At 37.3% G+C, this 17,375-nt stretch overlaps 1 protein-coding gene across 1 annotated transcript in view; it reads right to left on the bottom strand.

Annotated features, from left to right (window-relative positions):
- Nucleotides 1-17,073, bottom strand: part of LOC136026223 (polyamine-transporting ATPase 13A2-like) — a 124,790-nt gene extending 107,717 nt beyond the window's left edge. The window contains exons 1-4 of the mRNA XM_065702560.1: nt 16,770-17,073; nt 7,725-8,041; nt 5,191-5,395; nt 531-603 (exon numbers count right to left, since the gene is read on the bottom strand). Of these exons, the coding sequence (XP_065558632.1) occupies nt 531-603; nt 5,191-5,395; nt 7,725-8,041; nt 16,770-17,021 (847 nt within the window). The 5' untranslated portion in view covers nt 17,022-17,073. The remainder of the gene's footprint in view (nt 1-530; nt 604-5,190; nt 5,396-7,724; nt 8,042-16,769) is intronic.
- Nucleotides 17,074-17,375: the final 302 nt, after the last annotated feature.

The following is a 17,375-nucleotide window of genomic DNA, read 5'->3' as shown; positions in this document are numbered from 1 at the left end:
TGAGTTGCACCCTTTGTCACTGTCAACATGCTTTTAAGTCTAAGCCACACAGGGGTTCTGTTGCATGGGGTTCAGTTACATGAGGGTTCAGTTGCAATGGAATCGTCAAGAAGACCCTAAATAAGTGATACCCGAAGACTTGAACTGCCGATTTTAGCGAGCCAGTCTACTAGGTAGGGGTGACAATAAGCCAAAGAACCGATTTTATTGTCAGGCAAAAGGTCCACGTAATGGGCCATTTTTACCAGTTATAGATTTGGAAAAACTAAATTTGGCATAAAAACAGCGAATGGAGAACAAAGTATTCCATGAAAAGCAAAGACCAAATGTAAAACTTAGAACGTGTAGAAATAAGATTACATAAGATATCAAATCTAGAACGAGCTGACATTACCAAGAAATAAGAAATGAATCCTTAAGCATAGAGAAATCACAATAAACTAGCCAGAATTTAAAAGAAAAGAGACTTAAATGAATAGAGATAATAAAAGACAATATAAGAGAAAGAATTAAATCTGAATGAAACTAACCTTCTTCCTTGTTTAGAACTGTGACTGAACCCTCAACATCAGATACGGCCATTTCTTGCAATCTCACATTTTGCTAGAAAAAAAAATGAAACAAGAGCTAAGAGCTCATATGGTATAAGCTCTAGCAAAATTCTAAGAGTTAATAGATTGATTTAAAAGGAAAATCAGAAGCTTAATGCCGGTCGGGATTTAAAATAGCTCTGAGTCACGAGGTCCTTCTAAATATCAAAATTCATTTAGATCCGATCACCCACTCGTAAGTTAAAATACCTCAGTTTTTTTTATTTTTCCTCTCCCTTCAGCACCCCGATGGTTGAATCGGGGAAAACGACTTTATCAAGTCAATTTGTGTAGCTCCCTGACACGCCTACCAATTTTCATCGCCCTAGCACGCCCAGAAGCACCAAACTTGCCAAAGAGAGCGGATCCATTCCGGTTATGTCAATCACGTGTCTATGACATTTGCTTATTCTACCTATCAAGTTTCATCCTGATCTCTCCACTATAAGCGTTTTCCAAGACTTCCTGTTTCCCCTTCCAACTCCCCCCAAGGTCAACAGATCAGGTCAGGATTTGAAATAGGAGTTCTGAGACACGAGTTCCTTCTAAATATCAAATTTCATTAAGATCCGGTCACCCGTTCTTAAGTTAAAAATACCTCAATTTTTCTAATTTTTCCGAAATAACAACCGCCAGCTCCCTCAAAGAGAAAGGATCCGTCCCAATTATGTCAATTACGTATCTACAACTTGGGTTTATTTTTCCCATCAAGTTTCATCCCGATCTCTCCACTCTAAGCGTTTTCAAACATTTCCGGTTTCCATGATTTCTGTTTCCCCCCTCTAACCCTCTATGACCCCGGATCCGATTCGAATTGAAAATGGAGCATCTAAGACATAAGATTCTTCTATATATCAAGTTTCATTAAGATCCGATCACCCATTCGTAAGATACATCGATTTTCACGCTTTCCAAGAATTCCAGTTTCCCCCTCCAACTCACCCCAGTGTCACCGGATCTGGTTTAATTTAAAGTAAGAGTTCTAAAGCACAAGATCCTTCGAAATATCAAATTTCATTAAGATCTGATCACTCCTTCGTAAGTTAAAAATACCTCATTTTTTCTAATTTTTCAGAATTAATCCTCCCCCAACTCTCCCAAAGAGAGCAGATCCATTCCAGGTATGCCAATCATATATCAAGGACTTGCGCTTATTTTTCCCACCAAGTTTCATCCCGATCCCCCCACTCTAAGCGTTTTCCAAGATTTTAGGTTCCCCTCAACTCCCCCCCCAATGTCACCGGATCCGGTCGAGATTTAAAACAAGAGCTCTGAGACACGTTATCCTTCCAAACATCAAATTTCATTAAGATCCGATCACTCCTTCGTAAGTTAAAAATATCTGATTTTTTCTGATTTTTCAGAATTAACCCCCCCCCCCTCCAAAGTCCCCCAAAGAGAGTAGATTCGTTCCAGTTATGTCAATCACGTATCTGGAGACTTCTGCTTGTTTTCCCACCAAGTTTCATCCCGATCCCTCCACTGTAAACGCTGTCCAAGATTTTAAGTCCTCCCAACTCCCCCCAATGTCACCAGATCCGGTCGGGATTTATAATAAGAGCTCCGAGACACAATATCCTTCCAAATATCAAATTTCATTAAGATCCGATCACCCGTTCGTAAGTTAAAATACTTCATTTTTTCTTTTTTTTCCCCGAATTAACCGGCCCCCCACTCCCCCTAGATGGTCAAATCGGGGAAACAACCTTTTCTAATTTAGTCAGGTCCGGTCCCTGATACACCTGCCAAATTTCATCGTCCTAGCTTATCTGGAAGTGCCTAAACTAGCGAACCAGGACAGACAGACCGACCGACAGAATTTGCGATCGCTATATTTCACTTGGTTAATACCAAGTGCCATAAAAAAGACATTTTCAAAATTCAAACCACTATCGTAAAAGTATTCTATTTAAATCATTAATTGCTTACTAATAATGCACATTTTTGAAATTTCCTTTTCCTTAAAATTGGCTCGCAAAATCCCTACCCTCCTTTGTATTTCTTACAAACCTTTTCAGATAAAGAAGAATGTGTATACAAAAATATTATGTTTTTTTGGGGGAGAAATATGTCTAGATTGGCCAATTTTTTCTTGATCATGATATTTATAATAACAGACCTTACTCTAGATACGAGAGATGAAGCCCAAGTTAGCTTGTATGGGTAAAAAGAAAGTTACAAAAGAAAAAACTGTCATTTATCCATGCACTTCCAAAATCCTAAATCCAATAGTAATAGACAGTTCAAGCAAAGCCTACAGACAATGGACATAGTTAAAGCGCCTCTCAGAGTTCTTAGTCCATAAAAACAACATCCTTAATATTGTTTTATGAAACATAATCAAAAGTTTACAGCTAATTGATATCATTGGTTGGTTGAGGACTCACAAGCCAACCGTTAAACAATCAACATCATGAGAACCCCGATATGGAGGTCCTTCGTCCGGAACCTTTAAACGCAGACCAACTAAATCCCCAAAGCTCCTCTCCAGGCATGTGCAGTCGGAAGTCTGAAGCGATGAAGAGCTCAAAACACGTAAAGGCTATAAAACACACACACAAACACACACACACATCTCAAAACACATAGACTTTAAACACACACACACACACAAACCTTAAAAAAATGTGAAGGGTATCAAACACGTAACATGACTATGACCAGCCTTGCCTTAATACTTCACTTCAACCAGTATGGATAAACGTCTATGCAGATCCAGGCCACAATATAGATAGATAGCAATTGGTTGGTGGCCTGGATACCTCTGATGGCAGAGGCAGATCCAAACGAGCCTTCTCTGCCATTTTTCTTCAATTTTAGTCGGTAGAGCTAACAGATTGGCCACTTGGATCCGACATGTCTTTGTGAAAATGATTGAAGAAAAATCTGATCAAAATGCTCCTAAAAAGCCACTCACCATTAGGTAAATACCTTTTGTGGTTCAAAGAATATTCTTAATCAAATCTAGACCTAACGACCAGTTACCTAAGCTGTGCACTAATACGAAGCCAATTTCCCAGTCAGGTCCATCAACTTATGAGTATCTAAAAATCTACCTTTGGCAGAAACAGGGTTCAACTGGAACCATGTATTCAGATTTTCAAATGAAAAAGTTCCTGTTGAGAAAAGAACTTTAACGTACAGCCCTAGCCCTTTCAAATTAGGGGCACAAACGGAAGTCTTAAAAATGTCAGTTTAACAAAAATAACGTGCACCTTGCAACATTTCTATGGGTGCAATGTTTCATCTGAGAAAGTTCTTAGTGAGTTATAACATTTGTATCTCGATTAATATATAAGTTTGGCTGGGTTTGAAATGAACACAATTTTTAGTTTCTACGGTTAAAGGAAACCCTTTCCCAGTCAGAGAGGAGTGCAAAGGAAACAAACGAATTAGAATTAATGGCTTCAATTGTTCCCACCAGAGGGGTATTCTGAGCAATTTTTTTTTTCAACCTGTAACTTTGAGGAGGTATCGAATCTTGTAGTGCTCCATTTCAAAATGTGAAGAATCCAGTTTATTACGTCATATCTAATGACCTCTTTTTGGCGTTTTTGCTAGCCACTTCAATTGGTTAATATAGCAATTTATACGAAGAAAAAGCATGTTTTTTATGTATACAAATAAAAACTAAAACAGTGCTTGCAAAATAAACTGGATAATAACTATATACATAGATAAATAATTGGCAAACTTTAACCTGGGAGGAAGGAAGGGGGTACCATTTATCTTTGTGAACTACTGTTTCAGCCTAATTAAAATTATTAAATCAAAATTATCGGCAATTGATAATCGATGATTTCTAATTAAAGAGAATTACAAAAATCAGTGACAAAAGTCCTGGAAACCGACTGAGATTTATACATGCATAAATTTGAAATAGAAGCGTTGAAAATAAAATAAGACGTGTACAAAAAGGATAGAAAGGTTTAGTTCATGAAAATGCACGGAGAGAAGGGGCCCATGTCCCAGTTCATATCAATTTTTAGATATTTGTTAAAGTTTGCATGTGCTCGTACTTCAGCTATTTTGGGAATTCAAGGTTATGTACCTCACTCCATTTCCAACCAAAAACAAGTTCCTATGAACATACTAGATCTGAATACCCCAGCTGTAGGATAAAGAAACTTCCTTATCATTCGTATTTCACTTTCTTCTTTCGAACGTTCGCCGTTTACGATCATTTGTCCCTGTAGTTTTTCCTTAAACGGGCCCAAATCAATCAGGTACGTAAAAAAGAGAAAGTATGGGCCAGTGTTCACCAAATCTCACAACTTTGCAAGCTTTTTTCCTTAAGTTTGTTACATTTTCCATGCGCTCCTATTTTGCCTGTTTTGTCGCTTTTGAGGTTATACACCACTACCCCCAGCCCCAGACACGAAAATTTTCTACGCGCATAAACACGTACGGGCGATATTTTTCTTCAGGGGAAGTGGGTAACAATAAAAAAAAATATGAGTTCAATATTAAATGCCCAGGAATTCGAAAAAAGCTAGGATATTTAATGGCTTAGGACACAGTACACCCAACCCCCCCCCCCAACCCCGCAAATGCACTTGACTTCAAAACAATTATTGGAGAAATAACATCACTCTCTTACCATTCTCCTTTCGTAGACAGAAGTCACAAGTGAAATTATTAAAACCACCAAAATACACACAGCATAGTATGTGTATTCATCAACAAGCCACACTGCAACGCTAAATACTTCAAAAAGGTAAAAAGGGTTGATCAGTTCACTTATCGAAAAGCTAACATAGGAACGAACGCTGACATCTATCAAATTTCGACCATGTACTTTTAACCTGAAAAGCAAAAAAAAAACACTTAAAAAAACAAAAGACTTATTTTTGTGTTAACCGATTTCTTTATTAATTTCTGAGATAAACAAATTTTAAATTGATTATTTAAAGAATACAATTTAATGTGTGATTGAAACCCGCTTCCTATGGCTTATACCAAGAGTGAAGTTGAGATGGTTAGGCCACATACTGCGGATGAAGAATGATAGATTGCCAAAGATAGTCCTTTTCGGTCAACCATCTTAAAATAAACGAAAAGCTGGTCGCCCTCGCTTAGCGTGGGAGGATGTCGTAAAGAACAATTTAAGGATAATGGCAACTTCCTGGGAGGATGTAAAGAGGGGGGCTTTGAATAAATTGGAACGATGGAGGTGTGTGCGTAGCTGTGTTGGCCTCAGGCGACTTTGAGCTGCAGTGAGCTATTAGTAGTAGTAGTAATATATTAAGAATGATTAGAAAATCACTCAGTTACCCCAAAGAAAGTTAATTGTCAGTATATATATATATATATATATATATATATATATATATATATATATATATATATATATATATATATATATATATATATATAGGGCTAAGCTATAGGGCTATATATATAATGTAGGGCTAAGCATTTCCTATTCAAGAAAGATTATATTCAAGTAGTATACAAGGTTTGAAAGTAATTTCTCAAAGACTCACTGGCACAGATGAATCCGCTTCACAGGAAAACTTTAAAGTTGTCTATATTTGCCCTGCCCTAGACACTGTAAGTGAACAATCGCTGGAAAGGACACGTCTCCATTTTTAAATTTTATCTGATAAACAGATGTATATTTCATCTGAAAATAAAAAAATGGCGCTACAAGCCAGGGATGGACAGGACATTCCTTAAGATTTCAATCCTAAAATACAATGCAAACCACAACGAGAAATAATTTCTCGTTGAGTTTCATTTTAAACAATCGCTGGAAAGGACATGTCTCGATTTTTAAATTTTATCTGATAAACAGATGTATATTTCATCTGAAAATAAAAAAATGGCGCTACAAGCCAGGGATGGACAGGACATTCCTTAAGATTTCAATCTTAAAATACAATGCAAACCACAACGAGAAATAATGTCTCGTTGAGTTTCATTTTTCCTTAGCAAGCACAAGCACATAAATTCGTTCTGAGGAGAGGGGCAATATTTTCAAGTGGCTCCTGTTCAAAAATACCTAAGAAATAGGTACCATAAATTTGGGGAAAATGTAGGAAATGTAGGAACAATTTAGTGTTTGATTTACATAATGGTATACATATTTTTAGAGAGAAGAACACAGACTAGACTATACAATTCCGAACTCAAAAATATATTCAAAATAGCACATGAGATTTTGAAATATATAATCATCTGACTGGCATTGATACATATAATGCTGTTTCTTAGTCTGTTCGTACCTTAAACCCTATAAACTGATATACCTCCAGAAATGAAAAACTTGTGTCCCTACATTACAAAAAAATTAACAGAACATTCAGCTAGTTTCTCTCTCTGCAGAGTTTGTGCAGGTGTTACCGATGCCTTGTACATGTTCAGGTTGGGTCCTTGGTTTTCAGAACATAAGGTGAAAGGATTGCTTTGTTGGAAAATGCGTTTAATAGCAGTCTGTGGTTGTCGTTTGAAAGCATAAGCCCGATCATAGGCAATACGTTGTCGATTCGAAAATAATAATTTTTGTCGGATAGTCAATCAACCAATGACCCAATACTCCTCCTTTGCTGGTTTGGGAATGACTACTCCCCAAAACCCCAACGGGCATGCATCTTAAAAGGCTTTATAGAATAAAATTTGATATACAACAAAAGACATTTTTATAATAAACTGCTTAAATTCAGAGGGGAGATTAAAAGATAAATAGAGGTGAGCCAGAGAATGAATCATAGCTGCATCTAGTCAGCTTTTTAGTGGGAGGAATCATTAATCAGGAGATTGTTCCAGGAAGAATGCCTGTTGGTTGTATTTCTAGGTGAGGATACTCGAATTTTTTTCCGGGATGAAAAGGATGATTTGGACTAACCATAAGAGAACAGGTGGGATGGGAAGGGGGGCCAATGGTTCAGATGTGGATATACTAGTAAGTGTACATGCACAAAAGTTTGAACCTTACAAGACCCTTGACCAAAAAATGGAATTCTTGAATAAAATCTGTCATCTTTTTTTGTGGACCAGTCTCTTAGAGACATCTCCCCCCCCCCCTGTCTGTTCGTATGAACACTTATGCTTATAAGAAGAACAAATGAAAACTACAGTTTCATCTTTATCATGCACCAGAATGAAATACACAATCCTCAGAAACGGACTTACCTTGCAATCCTATCAGTTTTGCCAATACCAGAGCTATATAGTTTATAAAAGTCAACACATTTTGTCTCCACATCAATTCCAGAAAGTCTTTCAAAAATGCCTTCAGATGGCTTCCACATGTACTTAACTTTATGATGAAGGAAATAGCGCACAAATCCATATTTATCATCTTTTGGCAACAAGGGTGCATTTAGTTCATTTGTGGGAACAATGTCCTTAGTTGATTTTTCAAGGAATGGGATTATGTATTCCTCTGGGTAGTTAAGATCTTCCTCTTCAACTACAACCTTTCTTACAGAGCATCTTCCCTGTGAATCCTTAAAGAGAAAAAAATTTACTCTCAAGAAAATTAGCAATAACAAATATTTCAAGAAATAGTTTCCAATTAACGACACAATATTTCCAGTAAAATTATTTTATAAAAGGATATTATAATTTAATATTGCAATTATCAGAAACAAAGTAACAAGGGAAGGGACACAGCTTCTAACCATTTATTCATTCTGTAGCCATAAAAATTGCATTCAACTTGAAGCACAAAACTCAATTACACTATTCTGTATAATTTATAAATTATCCCACACTTCTCATTTTACTACATTGTAAAATGCCACCCCTTCTTAAATAACTTCAAATTGGGAGGAGGGTAAAGCCCACCCCACATAAAATCATTACAAACGAATAGACTATGAGAATATTCCAAAAAGTTAGATCTAAAGTAAACATTGCTTGGTACCCATCTACCCTCTAACAGCCTGGCGAAACCCACAAAAAAGAACCTTTCATAATCATCCTTGCAAAGGCTGTGCCTAAATGCATCCTTAACAATGAATTGCAAAATTTACTTTACTACCTTCCACACTCCTCTTATTAATTGAGCCTCCCCTTCCATGAGTTAAAAGGGTTATCTCCCAGAAATATTTAGGAAGTATGGCATGAATAATTTTTTTACAGTTGAGACCCCTCTTGGATCTTAGCAAAAAAAAAGTGTAACTCTCAGTCCTTCATTTTGCATACAAGTCCAGTGGACATAGTCTGTCATGAGTCAACCCAAAAATCTTGATCATCCTTTAGTTCTGTGACTATCTACCTTAGTTCTGCCCTAGGATGGATGGATGGGTTATTGACTATCTATCAACAAGTGAAAATGACATCATTTTTACACAATTCTGAAAAAGGCTTATGCAAGATGCCTCTCACTTGGACTATCTGTTTTGGCTTTATCCCCAATTAACCACGACTTGATGCCAACTTGATTTTAAACTAAGATCAAGTTTGAAATCAAAACATTGTGTTGGGTACCCAACTGACTCAACATATTTCAAGCATTACGCTATACAAAAAGTGTGGTTCAATCCTGCTATCAAGGGCTATAATACAAGAAAGGTTGAGAGGACTAGGGCACACTCTGCTAATGAAGGGTGACAGATTACCCCTTGTGACCAACCATTTCAGACTAAATAGAAAACCGGTTATCTGTGTTTGGGGTGGGAAGATATTGCAAAAGAAGATATAAGAGAAGTGGTAACTTCCTAGGAGGGTAAAAAGAGAGAGGCTTTGAATAGATTGGGATGGAGTCAACATATTTGACTCCTGCTATCAAGGGCTATAATGCAAGAAAGGTTGAGATGGCTAGGGCACAGTCTGCAAGTGAAGGGTGACAGATTGCCCTTTGTGACCAACCATTTAAGGCTAAATAGAAAGCTGGTTATCTTTGGCTGGGGTGGGAAGATATTGCAAAAGAAGATTTAAGAGAAATGGTAACTTCCTAGGAGGGTAAAAAAAGAGAGGCTTTGAATAGATTGGGATGGCGAGGGAGCATGTGTAGCTGTGTTTGCCTCAGTGACTTGGTACTGTAGTGAGGTGTTAGTGGTAACAGCAGCAGCAGTACAGTAACAATAGTTTCCAAGAAAAATTACAAAGTTCAAACTGTCTAATTAAAATTGCCTGCTTTCAAATACATTTATTTGCAATTCTTACATTGTGTACCTCAAGTGTACACAATTATAAAAAAGGGAATAACAAAGGTTTTTTGAAAGATTTAAGCTGTAAATACTTTTGAGGGCAGAAATATTGCTGTTTTCAAATCCCAAAGAGTTCCAAAAGGTTTCAGACACTTTCTCAGAGTTCTTTAATTGTTTTAAGTAGAATTGAAATCAATGATAAATATCATAACTAAGAAATGAACACTATTTATTCTGTATATGAGGGGGCTGCTCCTTCCCTTACCCATACTATTTATTCTTAAGTTTTTAAGTTTTTTGAAACACATCTCTTTAAACTGCCCTTGTGTTTGAGCAGTCTTTCTTAAATGGTTGCAACAAAACCTTAGATCAGAGCTTAGGGTGAATCTAAGGATTTTCCACCCTTGATATGCTCCATTATGACTTCTGTAGACAAGGTTCTTGTCGAGCCAAGGTCAGCAAGGCAACACTCTAACGTTACTGGAAGCCCCCATCCCAGGTCCAACGGGAACCAGAGAATGAGACAACAAGCGAGACCATCAAATGGTCCCAGCCAACAACAGCCACAAAATTGACGAGGAATAGGCCCTAGCCATACAAATGAATCCGAACAAAAAAATAAAATGCCTCTATTTCAACGCTGACTCTCTCTTAAACAAAATGGAGGAAGCAAAGCAGGTTATCAAACTGGAAAATCCAGATATTGTGGCAATAGTAGAAGTTAAACCAAAAAACTACAGATACCTACCTACTGTCGCAGAGCTCAGTATCGAAGATTATTATCTGTATGAACAAAATCTGGAAGAGAATACAGGTAGAGGGATAGCCTGCTATTGTCGAAAAGGCATCAACGTGCATCCAATATCGATGTCAACCGACACGATTGAGCCCAAAGAAAGTCTGTGGATCTGCATTAAGTCTAAAACGACCAGCGACACTGTTCTTGGGATCTGTTATCGTAGCCCCAACAACACTAACACATTCGACGAAGCTCTATTCTCGCAAAAAGCAGCATTCGCTAAGGATACCAATCAAAAGCTTGCTATTATAGGAGATTTCAATCTCCCTAAGATAGACTGGAATACGCGATACACCACGGAATCTACTGCAAGCTTGACGAGTAAATTCCTGGACGTTATTAACGAACACTTTCTAGAGCAGCTAATATCTGAGCCAACAAGGATGCGGGGATCTGATACACCAAGTATCCTCGATTTGCTACTGGTAAGCGATGGAGACCTGGTATCAGATATTAAGCAGTTGTCACCAATCGGTAAATCGGATCACTCGGTAATTGTGATTAGCTTGGAAACGGAGGTTTTGAGGACACGTGTGGCACCGAAACATAACTACTACAAGTGAGATTACGTTGCTATGAGAAGAGTTGCTAGAAGTAGATTGAAGAATTCAGTGGGTTGGAGTCGCCGGACACCATTTACACAAGGTCTCTCAACAGCCAGTTCTCTTCTGTTTTTACTCAGGAACCTGAGAACAAAGACCAATTTAGCCGCAATGAATCAATTCAGGGTCTAAGCGATTCGATAAGACCGATAGAGATCAACCATAGCGATGTTCTAAAGAAACTCAGAAAACTTAACCAAAGCAAGTCCACAGGCCCAGACAATCTACATCCAAAACTGCTCAAAGAACTTGCAACAGTAATAACAGAGCCACTAGTCTACATTTACAGAAAGTCTCTTGAACTCGGTGAGCTTCCCGCTATTTGGAAAAAAGCTTTTGTTGTCCCAACATCCAAAGGTGGGAAACGAGAAGACCCATCAAACTACAGACCAATAAGCCTCACTTGTATCACGTGTAAAGTACTTGAGTCTCTTATTGCAGACCACACCCTAGAACACTTAAAACGAGAACAAATACTTACCGAAAAGCAGTTTGGTTTTCTTAAGGAACAATCTGCAGAAATCCAACTGCTTTGTGTCACAGATGATTGGAAGAAAAACATCGACAAGTGGTTCCAGATTGATCTCATATACTTGGATCTCAAGAAAGCCTTTGACAGTTCCTCATAAGCGTCTTGTCCAGAAGCTCAGGAAATACGGTCTCTCCTCATCCAGTCTTTTTCAATGGATTACGGACTCTTTAACTGGCAGGAAGCAAGTTGTGTGCGTAGAAGGTTGTCTCAGCAATTCCGAAGAAAAAGTTCTTAGCGGAGTACCCCAGGGGTCAATCCTCAACCCTCTTCTGTTTAATCTCTATATCAACGACCTAGTTGAGGGCATCGAATCGGACATCCTTCTCAACGCGGACGACACAAAGCTCTATCGTGTCATCTCGTCATGTGAAGACATTCACCACCTGCAGGCAGATCTCCAACAAATCGATGACTGGATGAAGAAGTGGATCATGGAAATCAATACCCAGAAAGGTCATATCCTCACTCTGGGTCCACAAAACTTTTCATCCTCATAGTCTCTTGGTTCTGCAGCACTCACTCTTAGTAAAGAAGAAAGAGACCTAGGCATCTTAGTGGATTCTGAACTGAACTTCAGTAGCCACTATGAAGCTGTCGTCAAGAAGGCTTCCAAAGTTGCTGGTATGATCAGAAGAAACTTCTTGTGCGAGGACGACAAAATGCTTGCTATGCTCTATAAGACCCTAGTCCGCCTGATTCTTGAGTATGGACATTGTTCTACAAGACCATACTACAACAAGGACATAGATGCTCTCGAAAATGTTCAGAGGAGGATAACTAAATTATCTCCCAGGTTACTCTCCCTCCCCTACAAAGAGCAGCATAGAAAGCTTGAAATCCCAACCCTCACCTATAGATTCCATTGTGGTGATCTTATTGAAATGTACAAGCTCTGCAATGGAGCCTATAATAACGTACCAGCCCAGAGAATCGTGCAGTTCAATAAAAATCATCTCCGAGGACATCAGTACAAAGTGAGTACAGAACGCTTTTACAAGGACATGGGCTGATGGACTTTCGGCAACCGAGTGGTTCAGCATTAGAACAACTTACCAGAAAGAGTAATCTGCTCCACAAACCTACTGACATTCAAGAAGGAAGTTGATGAATATTATTCAAGTGACATTTTCTCCTTGTGCAAATTTAGAAGAAATGCAAATTAAGATTTTTTTTTTTTGTAGAGGCTTAATGGCCTGCCATCAAATTTGCAAATATATTTTATTTTTTCTGTAGGTTGTTTGCTATATTTGGGCTCAGGACTCAACAGCTTCCCAGTTGTACAGGAATTCTTGCTGTAGCCATTCTTTGTAAAGATTGTGCTTAAATGCACCTGTCGAATCAGCAGTCACTGTATCTTGCTACTCACTGGCTGAAGAAATGGCTTCTTTCTTGGATTAAGGAGCGTTTCTTGAAGATTTTCTTGGAATGCCCTCTAGTCATAGAACTTTCTGGGGCGAGGGGGCAAGGAGAACAGGGAGAACACTTTTGGAAATAATTTTGAGGGCCAATGCTGTTTAAAACAGTTGTAGATGAAGAGAAATGAGGAACGCATTGAGAGTTGTGAACTCTCACAGCTTTCATTCTTTCTGGAAGGAAATTCTGTATCCACTGGAAAATAGCATCACCAACAGATGCTACTTTTAGTTTGGTGATGAGGAAGTCACAACCAGCCCAGTTGAATGTTTTTGAAAGGTCTAGGACCACCATGTCAACAGGTAAATACTTATCCAACAATGATGTAACATAATCATATGTGTGTATTAGATTAGAATCAACAGATCTTGAAGATCTGAAGCCAAGATAAGTGGAAGTCAGAATATTGTTAATTTTCAAGTGTTGAATTAGAGCTCTGTTGACAAATCTCTTGAGCACCTTCACAAATGCAGAAGTGAAGCTGCTAGGATGGTAATTTTCTGCATGACCTTAGGGACTTTTTTGTGGGTTGATGTGCTATAGAATCTTGACATATCCAATGGTAGTTCTCTGTTTTTTAGGGACAGCTGGAAGAGTCTACACAAGAGAGAAGTGAGAACAATTCAGCACTCATTGAGAAGCATTGGGTGTATCCCATATGATCCTTTGGACTTATTAACATCAAATTTATTCAGGCTATTTAAGACCATATCTTTAATATTGACAATTTTGGCAATTGATGACATATTAAGTTTGATGGTACTGCAGGGATAGTTCAACAAGATTGGATGGTGAAGGCAGAGGCAAACTGGACATTCAATATATTAGCCTTATCTCCTGGTGATGATGTAGGTTATGCCATCATGGTTGAGCTCTGGAATAGTGTGATGGTTAGGATATTTAGCAGAAGCTTGTCACTTGAAATCTGGGGGGTTTGTCTTGATATCTGTGGCAAGCGTCTCCTCATGTTGAGACTTTAGTTTCCTAACTACATTGGAGGCAAAGTTCTGAGCTTTGCATACCTTTTCCAATTTTCCTGTGTTTTCTTCTTGTTGTATCTTTTCTAAGATAAAGTTCTGAGCTTTGCATACCCTTTCCAATTTTCCTGTGTTTTCTTCTTGTCGTATCTTTTCTAAGCTCTGGCTTTCCTGTTGATTATTCTTTTTGCATCCTTTGTGAGGAATGGAGGTGTTTTTGGTAGATGCCATGGCAGTGCTTTTTCTCAGTTGATAGGAGAGTTTCTTTAACAGTTATACATGACATGTTGACATGAGAAATGATTAGTTTGGATCAACTTGTTGAGGCTAGTTCTTTCTCTATTACTTTATGGTCAATAAAAGTTTGAGGACAAAGATTAGGTTGCAGATGTCTATTCAAGGATAACACAGAGAACATGACTTAATGGTTGCTGTTGAGAACTGTAGGAAGAAATTCATTTCTGATGCATGAATCTGGATTGCTCAAAATTATAAGATCCAACAAGGAAGCATTCTGGTCTCCATGATGCCTTGGTGGCTTGTCAACTTTTTTATGAAGGAAGCTATCAGATAAGTAAGACACAAATGGTGAATATCCATTACTAGACACTGCATGACCAAGACCATCAACCCACTCAACTAATGGTAAGTTGAAATTGCCAATAATTATCAAACAGGATACAAACATTAAATAGTCACAATTTAGTAAAAAAGAAAAGGTTGAGAAAGGGACAATATCCCTCATATACATAAATATTTCTGTTTGATTGAAATTTAAATGTTGCTCATTTCTTTCAATTGAAAAACTTGTTTATTTTATTTAGTTCCTGATGATTTTTCAGTTTGCCCCAGGAAATTCTCTTCACTTATCACTGAAAATTCTCCCTGTGGAATATATCCTCGAAAATTTTCTGTGTATTTCCCAAAAACAAAGACTATAGCCTGTATGAGCAATGGGAAAATTGAATAACTTTCAGGCCTTTCCCCAGATTTATAGCAATTGGACATTTCTACTTTACTGAATCAAATAGCTGTGTCTAAATTTTGATTAAATGTCTTTGAGAAAAAGAGAGCATTAGAGGGGGGCTAGTTCCCAACCAATATTTTTATCACTTTAAAATGGTGCAACAACTTTTGATTTCTAACCAAATGAACCTTTTCCTAATTTTTCAGGATCACTGGTTTAATATGATAATCCCTAGGGAAAACAAAGCCCCCAAAAAATAGCCAAAACATTTTTCCTTGGCAAAAAAAATAAAATTCAATATCATAGTATCAAGAAGCTAGAAAGTTCTATGGTAGGTTTCTCTGATATACTGAATCTGGTGGCTTGTTTTTATTAAGATTACTTGATGTTTTGGGGGTATTTTTCCCCTTTTTTTAAAGTTAGGCAAATTTTCTTAGGCTTATAACTTTTGATAGGTAACATTATACTCAGTTAGTTATTTGGGATTAATATGAAAAAAAAACTCTTTGGTACATCTGTTGTTAGTAAAATTCTGTTGTTTTTAGAGTTTTGATTGCTATTAAACCAAGTTGATCCTTATTTACAGCTTGTTGCCACAAACTGTTTGAATATTGACTTGGATTTCATTTGATTTCATTGCATTATAGATTATTCTAACCTAGATTTCAATTGTACTGCCTAAACATCATGACAAAAAGAAATCTTTACAATAAAAACTCTTATAAAATTTGACTTCTGTTCTGATTTGAAGCAGAGTTGAACAAGAGTCCTTTTTCCAGTTTAATAAACAATGAACAAGAATAGAACAAAAGCAAAAAACTTACTTTTGTTGAACAATTCAACTTTACAAGAATAAATTCATACAACCACAAACAACTTTTTATCTAGCTCTTACCTTGTGTAAATGGACTGTTTTATTTTGGATTTTGGTAAAATTCCAGTTAATTGACTTCTTACTATCTTGGAAAGGGTGTAGGTTAGGAAAATAAAACTTTCAGGGATAGGTCTACAGGCTAAAGTATGTCCTGGGAAGTTATTTTAAAGTACCCACCTCTACTCCTTATCCCTCTAGAGGGCCCTGAAAAATGCCTACATGACAGGTCTATACCTATTGAAATGTTGACAAAACAACATTTTACTTTAATTTTCAATTACTAGTTGCTTTTTCTCTGCCTATAGTTCTGAAAATGATATCCCTCTTATTTGTGTAGAATTTTTAGCCATATCAAAGGATTTCTTACAAAATTTAGGAAAAGTATTTGCATATCTTTTAAACCTCATAAAATGGAATTGAGCAAAGTTATGAAGCTGAAAACGATTTTTTTGCACTTCAATTTACCAGAAGATCTATTTTGTAAGGTTTCACTTTTATAACACACATATTTTAAAGGTAATCAAAGGTCAGGGCCCTCTAGAGGGAGAAGGAGTAGAGGTAGTTGCTTCAAAATTCCTTCCCAGGACATACTTTAACCTGTGGATTCATCCCTGAAAGATTCATTTTCCTAACCTAAACCCTTTCTGAGATAGCAAAAAGTCAATTAACTAGAATTTTACCTTATTTTTTGCTAGAATTCAGATTGGCCTATATCCCAGTCATCTGTGCAATCATTTAAGCCCTAGAAAAAAAGAATAGATAGCCATAGTCACTTGGAAACCCTTTCCTAGTATTCATTCCTGTAAATTTCATTTGGCTAAGTAAACTAGGCCTACTTTCTAAGACAGGCTAGTAAGTAGGACTTCAACTTGGCTAGAACTTTTCCCAGAACTAGTAGTTTGGAGCTGTGCACTTACTGTCAAAAGAATCCATGCAGCTTTGTAGAGCGGGCATCTTTTATAAAGTGCCCTCAGTCTAAACTTCTTTGACCAAATAACAATAAACCAAGGAAGTAGGAAAGCTGGTACAGAAAACAGAAAGAATATTGCAGATTTCCACCAGGAAACTAAGAAGCCACGGATTTGAAGCTCATCGCTAGTTCTTATATTCAGTATATGGTGCCTATTTCGTTCTTGAAATGTAAAAGCTTCATCTGTAATCATATGCATTCTTTACAAGACCTTATTACAAAGTTTTAAAATATTTACGAACTCTATGGGTGCGTTTGGTTACTTGTCCGATTACTAATCTGATTAATCCAAGCGTTTACACATATGACGTCAGAGGCTAGTCGGATTATCCCCTCAAACGCTCAGGATTACTTGTCCGTGGGCTGGCACTTTATAACCCCCAAATAAAAAGATTATTTGAGGATTGTGACGTCAGTGCTAAATATTTTTTTAAATGGATAAACATGTGAAATCGTTAAAAGACAAGGAAACTGTAAATAGTAGAAATAATCTTAGCTTTTCAGTGACCTTTAAGTAATATTATGCATATTCCTTAGTATCTAAAGGGTTTTT

The sequence above is a fragment of the Artemia franciscana genome, chromosome 4 (genome assembly GCF_032884065.1).
Source record: "Artemia franciscana chromosome 4, ASM3288406v1, whole genome shotgun sequence".
Taxonomy (NCBI): domain Eukaryota; kingdom Metazoa; phylum Arthropoda; class Branchiopoda; order Anostraca; family Artemiidae; genus Artemia; species Artemia franciscana.
This window is presented reverse-complemented; position numbering and strand designations above follow the sequence as displayed.